The 11428-nt window shown below is 46.7% G+C and overlaps 1 protein-coding gene across 1 annotated transcript; it reads left to right on the forward strand.

The window, feature by feature from the left end:
- Nucleotides 1–3: 3 nt before the first annotated feature.
- Nucleotides 4–8331, forward strand: LOC144145115 (uncharacterized). The gene is made up of 6 exons (XM_077676616.1): nucleotides 4–294; nucleotides 1794–1843; nucleotides 3553–3609; nucleotides 4367–4396; nucleotides 6430–6492; nucleotides 8202–8331. Exons 1-6 carry the CDS (start codon nucleotides 174–176, stop codon nucleotides 8259–8261), a joined length of 381 nt encoding a protein of 126 aa, XP_077532742.1. The 5' UTR covers nucleotides 4–173; the 3' UTR covers nucleotides 8262–8331.
- Nucleotides 8332–11428: the final 3097 nt, after the last annotated feature.

Here is an 11428-nt window from a genome sequence, read left to right on the forward strand (position 1 = left end):
TACCCGATGTCGGTCACTACAAGTTCAGCGCCTGTGAGTCCCGCGCGCGTGGTCTGAAGATAAGCGGTTCGGAAAGGCCGTCGGTGCTTTATAAGGTGCAGGGCTGAGCGGTCCCAATCGTATATCGCTCGACCAACTCCGCCACTGTTTGAATCTAACCGCTCCTGGACATCATGCATGTCGGCGTCCTAAGCGTGTGCATCGCGGCGACTCTGCTGTTCGCCTTGTCGACAGCTACGGACGAGCAAGCGAGCGAACCTCCACTCGGCATCGCGGTAGTTTTCGCGGGACTAGGTAGGTCTGCTTCTCAGTAGACTATTGGTGTCCCCACTTAGTGAGGCCATAGCTTGTGAATACAACATTGTATCTTTTTAGCCTGATACTATCTAGCAATTAATAATTTTGTGTGCCTAGAGCATTCTCTTTGTTGTGGTTTTAGTTGATCAGCTGAGTCGATTGCTAATACAAGATTATGAATTATTACCATGTACTATAAGTCTATATTATTCTCTGTGTCCTTGCGTGTTCTCTTCCTGCGTTTCGTGTATGTCCCTACAATCTCTCTGCTGCCACTTTTTGTCTCTGTTGTCGTCTTCTTTTCGTTTGTTTGTTTTTCTTTCCAATCCTTGTCTATTCATTCAACGCGTTTTACGCTCCCTCCACCCACTCAGTGGCGGGCTAGCAGGCGCACCTGCGTAAGGGTCTCTACCTTTCTGCCTAGCCGTGCACGCCACTGGGTGGGCACACTGACTTTGCAAATAAAATTATTATTATTATTATTATTATTACTCAATATTGGCAGCGTAAGTTTTCTGGCACTAATTTAATAGAAAAAAAAGTACCCAGAATCTCGCAGCGCCAATTCTGCTAAACTGTGTGGGACAGAGACTGTGGTTGTTTGACTTTGGTGCATTTTATTTAGAAAGCTCGTAAAAGCCTCCTTCGTAAGCGAAGCGTGGGCTGAAACTGCTGAATTCAAATTTTGTTCCTTTCTTTTTCTTTTTTGCTTCCGTCGATTGTGGAAGCTGCCTGACGCTATACGTCATATAGTCCACTAACTAATTTAAACGACACGTTTTCTCAGCTGCCTTACTTGCCATACTTCTGCTGTACATACAGTCGAACCTCGCTATAACGAACACTAATATAGCGAATTATTATAACCAGTAATCGTACATAGCGAACTAAATACGAACTTTGGTTGGCCACGCTTCATTTCTGTGACACTTATTCTTTAGCCGCGATAGTGGCTGTAAGGAAGAAACATTTAGTCCGCGCGAGGCTCAAAACTCGGAAGTTGGTATAAGAAAGCAAAATAAAAATTGAAAGATAACACAACCACTAAAAACAACTTCAGAGGTGGAAAAGGCTCTTTCGTGCGCGGACACAGTGGAAAACTTAATCCTGCTCAGTGTCATAAAAAGCCACCAGACGAAGATCGCATCCTTCTTCAAATAAATAAGAACGCAGGCCTGTTATGTCAAACGAACTTCGTTTTTGTAATTTCACGTTCTCATGTTCCGGTCCATTTTGTTTGAAATGCCACAAGGAGACGGGAAAGGATTACCTCGTCTATAGCGGGTTCGAAGCCCAAAATAATAAGTTTTTGTATCTAAGAGTTTTGCGCGAGCCAGATCGCCAATTTGTTATAGCCGATTTTTGCCTTACTGTTAAACGAATATCGGATATAACGACCTAATTTACTAGTGCGATACCACTTCGTTATAACGAGGTTCTACTGTAAACGTACACGTTACCAAACTTATAATAGAGCGCCTAATCTGTCATTTCAGAACAGACATGTTTCCAGGAAGCTGGGATGACTGCTGAAGAGACTACGGCGGTAAGCTGTTCCGCTTGCGGGTAGCATTTTTTACAGCTCTCTAGAATAAACTACAGCCCACAGATGACGCTCAACAGCTGTCAGTGCTAGAGTTCCTGTATATCGCGTAGCGCGTATGGTTGCCACATGCTGCGGGTTCCAGTTCGACAGGAAAGCCTGCTTTCACTGCTGCGCACAAGACCCCGAATGGTCAGTTCTGCTCTACTGAGCATCGGCGGTTGTGGAAGCGGCGGAAGCAGCGGCCGCTCGCCTGATAAGCAGCCGACTTTCGTGCGCCAGGTTTTGTTCACTCCGCTCCTGGGCACTGGTCCCACACCGCTACTGCTGGCGCGGCGGCCCGGCGGCAGCTCCTAGATGCGAGACGGGTGGCTTTCCTGCACGACCTGGAACTCGAAAAAGCCCCTCCATCACGGGCGGACGAGAGCAGTATGGAGGGGCTTTAGAACTCGAGAGGGCGGATGGACGCGCAACTCTGCTCCCCTAGGGGAGCTATATACAGGAACTCTAGATCTAGCCGCGTTCGAATGCGCATTACATTAGCAGAAAAGTTTATGTATGCAAAGTCTGGATTCCACGACAGCAGCATTCCAAGGGCAGCGGGTCGCAACCACATGAGTTTGGCCCTCCATTTGGCTGCACAAATGTGGGTACCTGTACATCTTAACTATGCACCCGTTCGCTTTCCCACCCACACTGACGCACACTTAATCCGCAGAAAGACCGAATGGTTCCGGTCGTGGAATTCAGACTTCTGCTCTAGACTGTAGAGAGAGCGGTTTTCCTGGTAGCGTACCGACTGGCGGGTGGGCCAGCGCGTTGTCGCAGTGGGTAGCGGCGAAATGAACGAGAGTCTGCTAGGCTGTTCCTCCAAGCATTACACAACCCCTTCCGCTTCTTGCCAGACAGGAGCGACGCGCGCAACAACAATGCGCGGAATTGCAAGTTCGCGTGCCTTCCCTTTCTTTCCTTTCCACTGTCTGCTGTTGCGCAGACACACATGGGCACAACTATACACAATCGACAAAAAAAAGCTTTGTCCACTACTTTTTACTACGAAGCACAATGTCTCATACCCCCAATTTTCATTCCGGTGAAGCAGCTTCACTCGTCACCGCTCCGGGGCTCCTCCTCGTCTTCTCCGACCCCTCTTTCACAACTTTTATTTCCCCTCGCCACACCGACGCCTCTCTCACAAGTTGCGCAATCGGCTCACAGCGGCGGGAGCGCCGTTAACAGATTATTGGAAAGAATCAACAGAAGTACGAATGGGCTTAAAAACGACCGGACTCCACCACCGCTGTGCAGTTTATGCCCTTACTGATGACATATCTGTTGTGCTGACGTGGAGGAATTCGATGATTAAACGTGGACGTCAAACGGCCCAATGCGGCCTGTCCGGGGTCCTCAGTGGTCGAGGGGATTGAGTTGGTGTTACACAGGGAGATGCTCACGACGTGAGAGGGAAACAGCTTCATGTTTGTTAACCGGCTAGAATAAAGCTTGGGTCCTTCCAAGTTTCATTAGCTAATTGGCTACGAAGTTGCACCTGACAAACACACGTGTTTTGTTTCGTGGACTCCAGCTTCGCAGGTCATCTTTCGTCACAGAGTGGAAGGGCACTAATTAAAAGCGATGCTCTTTAGCAAATCGTACTTTTTCGTGTTCGCAGCCATGCGTCTATATATATACATCGATGTTCTGCATTGCAGTTATTGAACACCCGCCTACAAGCGACTGAAGCACTTCATGGAGTCCGGCTGCCCGGGGTAAGCGTTCAAGCAGAGACAATGCTCAGTGATTACCTTTGATGTGGTTTCCGACTGTATGGGTATAGTTATTAGTGGAAAAGGACATCTGAGTATAGATAGGGTATTTGAGCACACATGTGCAGGCAAATGAAGCCCGTCGCGAATGTGAACGAATCAAGTATCCGAGGCTTTGCTAGCTCGACATGAGAGTTTTAGCATAGTGGCTAGCGTTAGCTACGCTAGGGTCGGCGGGTACCGGGACCCAACTGGACATATGTGCGCATTCGTTCCTCAGGGATGGGCAACCCGCTTCGCCAAGCCTTTCGTCCCGGTGTAGGGTGGCCCTCCTCACTGTGCCTGCGTAGGCGGGTCCCGGTAGCCGTCAACCCTAGCGTAGCGTACGCTAGCCGCTACGGTAGAACTCTCTAAACGATATTTTAAATGATATATGATATCCAATGCATTGAACAGCTCACAACACTTTGACGTGTCAATAATTGCAGTGCTGCAGCCTTAATTTGTTATTTGTCAACCATACGAGTATTGGTGCGCATGCGACATTCAAATTTGCGTCACTTAGGCATGAAAAGAGTTGCAAAAGAGTTGGAATAAAGTGAATGATAATAATTTAGTTGCGACGCTGACAGACTTTACAACGTTTGCTCTGTTTAGTGTGGTTATAGTGTCAGCCTTGTGAATGTGAATTAAAAAGAAGAGGAAAAGAAGGGAACTTCTCATTTTGAACAACTTGGTTTGTTTTCGACCTTGTTTTCAGAGCACGGACAGGGACTTCCTGACGCAAGTGGTAAGTTATTATCCTATCTTAAGATCGTGGCACCAACCAGGAATTCGTCAATTTTTAATGAGCATGATGTACCCTATCATGCTTAGGCACCGATCGAATACACCTTGGTAAATGTGTCCAGTAAATGCACAAGAAACATTACTGGAACAACCGCATGTAGAGAGCTCTAGCAAGAAAACGTCTCTGGTGGAAGGCAGGTAGACTGCTGTTATTTTTTTGGATACTAGGAATTACATATGTATGCAACCTGTCCCTCACTGAAGCACGCAAAATCTCACATTGGCTTTTACGCGCCATTGCTGCCTTTGTGTTCTGAGGCGAGCTGTGCTGAAATCCCTCACGCGTGGGTGTTTTTTACTTCTATACAACAGCCGCCGCAATCAAACCTTGCTAGCTCGCGGATCAATGAAATGCCACATAAGACACCCCCCCCCCCCCTCTTTCTTGTCGGCCCCCTGACTGCTCCTAAAGCGGGATTCACACGACGGAGAAACCCTCTCACGGAGGCGGACGGATATGTGACGTCAACACCATGTGACCGGATTTTCCGTCTTGGTGGCGCATCCACACGTGCGGACCTGCGCGGAGTGACTAGCAGACGACAGCGCGGAGGAAGCGAGGGCGAGGCTCGCTTCCTCCGCGCGAGCCTCGCCCTATGTGCCAAAAACTGGTTCCATTCCGTACGGAGGGCCGCCGCCGCCGAGCGAAAACATGCGGTGGCATTCTCTTTCCCGGAGCATCCGCGGGCGATCCCCACCGAGGGGCGGAGCCTAAAACCGGTCACGTGAGCGGCTCCCGCGGGCCGAAAAGAGAGGGGTTCTCCGTCGTGTGAATCCCGCTTAAGGGGTCCAACTGTGGACCGATCCGCACATTAAAAAAAAAAAATTGCTAGCTTGGCTATGCTGCTGTTCAGGGGCTCTAAGTGTCTATTCTGTCAGACGTACATCACGTGGACACTATGATTAAGAGCAAATCATGGCTCCTTAGGAAGAAGTTCAATAGCACAAAGGCAAAATTGATGACTGGTTCACACTTTTGAAGTGTTAACTTTGCTGATTCCGAATGATCTTGGTGAGGCTCACAGCACGCCAGGGATGAAATACCTCTTTTATGCCGTGCAAGTACAGAAAATGTTGCACAGGCGATTACACCTAAAGGAGCCATGAAGAGAAAACACAAGTTCGGTTCATTCAAAAGATTGCCTCGTTAGAATCATAATGGCACCACTTTTAAGGTAAACATGGCTCAAATAAGCTTAAAATTAGGAAAAAGGCAATGGCCATGCGACCCACTAGCTCATTTCTCGCAACAGAACCTATGACGTCATACCAGCCAGCTCTGCGATTGGCGGAGGCCAGCAAAAACAAACGCAAATTAGGCAGAGCTTATAAGCTTGCCGAATGAGCCATTTGCGCTTAAGTTTAGTGCACATTCTTTTTAGAGCCGTAAGAATCATGGGACAAACCACGTAAGTTACGAAATCACACGTAAACATAGAAGTACCGACGCATAAAGCGGTTGGTACTGTGCACACTATGCTTGGTTTAGCTGCACAGGACTGCGGGGCTTTGGGGTTGTCTCAGACGACGCTGCCTGATTGATGCAAGCAACGGTGTCTTAGATGACCATATATGTAGAGCGAACACTATGTTTCCAAAACGAGTATTTTCTCCCTGAACAAAAACAAGCCAGGTTTAAATATGGTCAAAAACAAACCAAAGGTAGAAAATGGCTTGCCACGGTATGCTGGCGCCATCTAGCTAGGTTGACTAACTGTAAATGATCAAGGCTCCGCAATTGGCTGCAGAGTGGTCGGTTCCTGTGATGTCATTGCAGACCAGGAAAACGCACGATTTAGCGGGAAAATCAAAATTTTAACTCATACTGAATTATTTCTCAGTGAATAAAGCATGGTTTGCATTCCGGACAAGTGCCGGGGCACTATAAAACACAAAATCTTTCAAATAGAATAAACTTGTTTTTTGTTTTCACGGCTTCTTTAAGTTATTTTCTTACCCCCCTTTTTTTCCCAGGACCGTTACGCCCCAACCCCTGTCATCGCTGAAGGCATCAAGAGCAAGTGGCTGAACTTCACAGTGAGTACACCCGTACATTATTCTTGAGGCCAGTACCTGCTGCCCAACCGCTGATGGCTGGAAGCATTAAATTATCACAGGCCACCCAAGACCGGGCAGGGGTGGGCAGCAAAGACAATTCAACACAGTGAAATCTCGTTAATTCGGTCCCCGTTTATTCGGAAATTCAGATAATTCATCATTCTCACACCCTCCCTCCAAAAATGTACATAGACCTATGGCAACAAACATTCGCTAATTCAACACAAAACTGCACGCGCACCGGCTAATTCGGACTGGAGGCAAGTCAAGGATGGCACACTGACACGAGTTTTCAGTCAGTTGTCCGATGACCAGATCATCAGCGCTGCGCTCGGAGTGGTGGATGAGGTGTCCGACGAAGAAGACCCGTGCGATAAGCTACGCCCGGTTTGTCGTACTGCGAAAGAAGTCATAGACGCTCTCGACGTTCTGGAGGAGTTTTGCTACAATGTTCCAGACAGTACGCTAGTGCTAGAGGGATTGTCGCATGCCTGCAAACTAGTACTTTCTGCTCAGCTGTTCGCAAAAAAAGCAAAGCGTCACAAACTTTTGTCAAGGTCAAGGTATGGAACGAAAGAACTGATGATGTGTGTTTTTGTTATTTATTCGATAAATCGACATTCGGATAATTCGGGCATTTTTTTTTTTCATTCCCTTGAGATCCGAATTAACGAGGTTTTACTGTATAAACATGAAACAGGGTTGAACAGTGCAGCCACAAGTGGTGAATGAAAGGTGAGTGGGGTATGACCACTACCTGTGAAGGGCATTCGAAATTAGCATTGCAAGCATAGAATGTTTCTCTCCCACTTATGGCCCTACTTCAATTATTGTGTCCACTTTCCTCTCGCACAGCCACCAACGTTTTTAGACCTAATCTAAAAGCGTTGACAGCCACATCTGGCTGTCTCAGCTGTAGATAGATGCAATGAACTGGAAAGGGGGAAATAATGCGGTACACACAACACACCCTGATCATCTATGTGTCATGACAATCCAGTGTGATTCACATTTACGATCAATGAGGCTAATGCCAGGTAAAGAAGTCGCCAAAGAAAAAGGAACTTTAGCAACAAAATGTGTTGAATTGAGCAGCACTGGTTGAGGCCCGCGACTGAAAATCATAAAGTCACGATGAGCCAGATTACAAAGCATGCAGCTCATCGTGACTTCATGATTGTCAGTCGCCTCAACCAGTGCTGCTCAATTCAACAAATTTGGTTGTTAAAGCTTCTTTTTCTTCGGAGACTTCTTTACCTGGCATTAGCCTCTCATGTTGCAATTTATAGCATGCCCACAGTTGGTAGCCATTCTCAAGGTTTGCGTAAGATTGTCATGCATTTGCAACCAGAAGCTGCCTTTGAAGCATAGATGATCGCCACAAAAGACTTGACTATCGTATGCTGATTTTTAAATAAGTACCTCCGTTCTTAAATTAGTGTTGCTGAAATTATTGCGTTTGGTTACTTGGTTTTTAAACTTTGTTACTTTGAGTGCCATTAATTTCGGGGAGAAATTTTGTCCACCTTTATAACTTACAGAAATTTACACGGGTCTTACATGTGTAGCCTAAGGTTGGCGCTGCACTGGCTACACAATAGTTGAAGTTTAGGCTTGCGTACTAAGGGCCTATAGCTCTTGCTCATGAAGCAGATTTTTTTTACTTTGTTTCCTTCTTTTTTTTTTAGGTGTGCATCGGCCGAGAGACAGCAAAACTTGTACCTGGGCCATCAGCTGTGCCAACGTAAAAAGAGAAAATAAAGTTTATACTGTGAAAACATTTGTAACATGTTGTGTGGATAAAAAGCTCACATTTAATTGTTTTGGTCTTACATGTTCGTACGTTTATGTGCAGATGTGTAATATGAGCCAGAAGTGAAGCGTGCAGACTAGGCAAATAATTCAATTGATCAAAAGTTAAAATTAGTGAATGACGTGTCCAGGCCACTCTTTTTATCCTTTGTTATATCACCCTACTGGCATCGCATTGAGTGCTGAAGCACGAGCCGGGGCAGCATTCATCCTTTGGTGTCCTTCTCACGCTGCAGTTAGATGATTTCAACGGCGTAACTTTGGTCGCCTTTTTCATGAGTGATTCCAAGATCAAGCCAATGCAATCGGAAAATGACTTTCCCTGACTCGTTTTAGATGCCTCTTTCATGGTTAACTACATCTAGCATGATCTTGCTACACATATGCAGTGTGACTGATTCGACGGTCCCATCTCACTACATGATCTCGCTACACAGCATGATCTCGCATGATCTCGCTACACAGATGCAGTGCGACTGATTCGACGGCAGCGACGGTCACATTGAAGACACGCTACAGAAAGCGGTCGATACAATAGAGGAACAACTCGAGGGGTCGAGCCTTGTCTGCTCCCCGGCTAAATCGGAACTCCTGATCATACGCGTCTCGGCCCAGTCATATAGTATAGCACACCGCACGTGCGCTGTTATACTAGTCGAACATAATGAAATTGCGATGCGTGTCTTCGCATATCGCAAACACCACGGACATTTATCGTGTGGGTGCACTTTTATGTGCTACCGAGGGAATAGAGCTCGCATATCGCAAACACCACGGACATTTATCGTGTGGGTGCACTTTTACGTGCTACCGGGGGAATAGAGCTGTTCGTTAAAAAGGATGGTGCCTACGCGAACACGTGTTGCTCGTTGGGCTTGGTCGCTGCGGTAGTGTTGTTTGCTTTGTTTGTTTTCTCTTGTTTTTGTTTGGCGTCAGTTGTTACGTCCCTGGCGTCACTTTTTTGGGGGGGAGGGGGGGGGGGGGGCGAACCACACCGGTGCAAAAAGCAATTCTCCACAATGGAATTCCAAAAACAAGAGCTAGGGGGTTCCTAGAAGTCTGTTTAGTGGGGTAAAAAAAATCAGATTTTTGTTAGCGTGTTTAAAAAAAAATCTGCAAGCTTTACTTCCGAAAATAAGGAGATGTTATTCAGCACCATTTCGTGCTGAATAACATCTTAAGGTGCACGAGGCCATCCATGCCCCTGGTGTATCATCGGTGTATCATCTGGTGTATCATTGCGAAAACAAAATTGTTGAACCTTCAATAAGCTTTGCATGGGTTTTGGACTTTGTAGTACTGTTTCGTAATATATCACTGGCGGCCGCTTCAGTTTGTAATTACCAATAATGTATTTGCTGGGGGTAGGGGTGTGGTGTCTTCTTTTTGTCAGTTCCGTTTTTTTTTTTTTGCATTTTACCCTATAACGTTATATATATACCTACTGGCCCTTCAGATTTCTTCGGACGTCAAATAATTTTCTGATATTTCTGTGCGTGCATATTGCAATTTTCCTCACAAATGCACCATCGGAACTAACTTTGAATCAATTTTTTGCAGTCTGCCTTTGAAGCAGAAATAATTTTATCGTTATATATGAGCGGCATTTCCTTCCATGATTAGGAATTACTGCTCAGCTTAATAACTCAGTGCAACTTCAGTTTTCAAGAAAAAAATGTTTCCGGCAAGAGATCAATCTTCTGGTCACAACCATGTTTCTGGGAGTAAATTTTCTGGAAGAAATGAGGCTTAACCCGCTTTTATTGAACGTCTCTCGAGGGAAAGGGGTAAGGCGATAGGGTTTTACCCAAAAATTTACACCATCTTCCCGCGAGGGGAACCATGGGGTAGATGCGACGCATCGGGGGTTGCCGTTGCGTTTCCGTTATGTTAGCGATGTCAGCGTGTGGATTGCTGTTGTTGTGTATCCTATTTACGCAGCATGTTCACCCCCGATGCGTCGCATCTACCCCATGGTTCACCTAGCGGGAAGATGGTGTAAATTTTTTAACCGAGCGCAAGCTGCGCGCTAACGCACAGCTGGCGCGGCGACGAGAGTGAGCGCAGCCGAGCGCAGGCTGCGCGCTGACCGCGCTTACGCACAGATGGCGCTGCGGTGAGAGCGGCGGAGCGCGCAGCTGCCACGGCGAGGAGAATGGGGGAGGGATGCGGACTACGCCGCGACAACGACGCGGGACAAGACGAGTTAAAGAGATGCGTTGCACCTAATAACAGAGACGCTATATGTTTATAGGCAGCAATATGTTGATGTATAGAACCTGAATAGTCCAGCACCATCTGCACGATTATCAGGAGTTCCGTTTAGATGTGGCCCCAGGCGTCTCTGCAGCGTTTTTTCAGTAGAGACCACCTGGAACTATGGCTTAACACAAGGCATAGGAGCTGCTACCATTTATACGTACGCAACCGACGACACTGCTTCTTAATTTGTGTCGCTGAAAATTACTGAGCGGCAAAAAAGAGTCACGCTATTATTGTTTAAGCATTTGGAGGTTTTTTTCTTACTTCCTCCATGCCTCTGAGATAACGCCAAAAATGCTTAGAACCTTCCTGTTGTCTGAAAAAAAAAAACTTTGCCACACCCAGTCTGCGACAGGCTCGGCTGTTTCGTTTATTCGGAGTGCGAAAACCACTGTTCCGTTTGACGAGAGCTATTCTATATAGAAAGTACACTGCCTAAATTTAAAAACGCACAACTTCAAGACCGTCGTTCCGTTTAAGCGAAAATTCCGTTCCAGTTATTTCCATTCACACTACTAGCACCGATGGCATGGTCATTCGCTAAATCACGTCAACGCACCGCAAAGGATGCCGGACGCCCATTTGAGGCAGAAAATAAGTGTACAGCAGAGTTAGTAGCTTTATTTCCAGTACATTGTCCGTCCAATCGCACAACCAACCAGCAGAAGCGCAACCGTAACCCTCGCCTCTCGCCAGCGCACGCACCTGGCGGGAGGTGATTGCATGATGAGACCGGCTGCTGCTAGTGGAATGGTAACGCATGGTTAAACAACGTTGCTCACGGGAATATTCCTAACTGAATAGATACTTTGACGAGAGAGAGAGAGAGAGAGAGAGAGAG

The sequence above is a fragment of the Haemaphysalis longicornis genome, unplaced genomic scaffold, assembly GCF_048455015.1.
Source record: "Haemaphysalis longicornis isolate Haplotype H1 unplaced genomic scaffold, Haemaphysalis longicornis Haplotype H1 scaffold_7, whole genome shotgun sequence".
Lineage (NCBI taxonomy): Eukaryota > Metazoa > Arthropoda > Arachnida > Ixodida > Ixodidae > Haemaphysalis > Haemaphysalis longicornis.

Bases quoted from the DNA above. Each gene is read 5' to 3' on its own strand.
- LOC144145115 (XM_077676616.1), top strand. From the start codon at position 174: ATGCATGTCGGCGTCCTAAGCGTGTGCATCGCGGCGACTCTGCTGTTC. The intron at 295-1,793 runs GTAGGTCTGCTT...CTGTCATTTCAG, and splicing joins GGTAGTTTTCGCGGGACTAG to AACAGACATGTTTCCAGGAA. The intron at 4,397-6,429 runs GTAAGTTATTAT...TTTTTTTCCCAG, and splicing joins GGGACTTCCTGACGCAAGTG to GACCGTTACGCCCCAACCCC.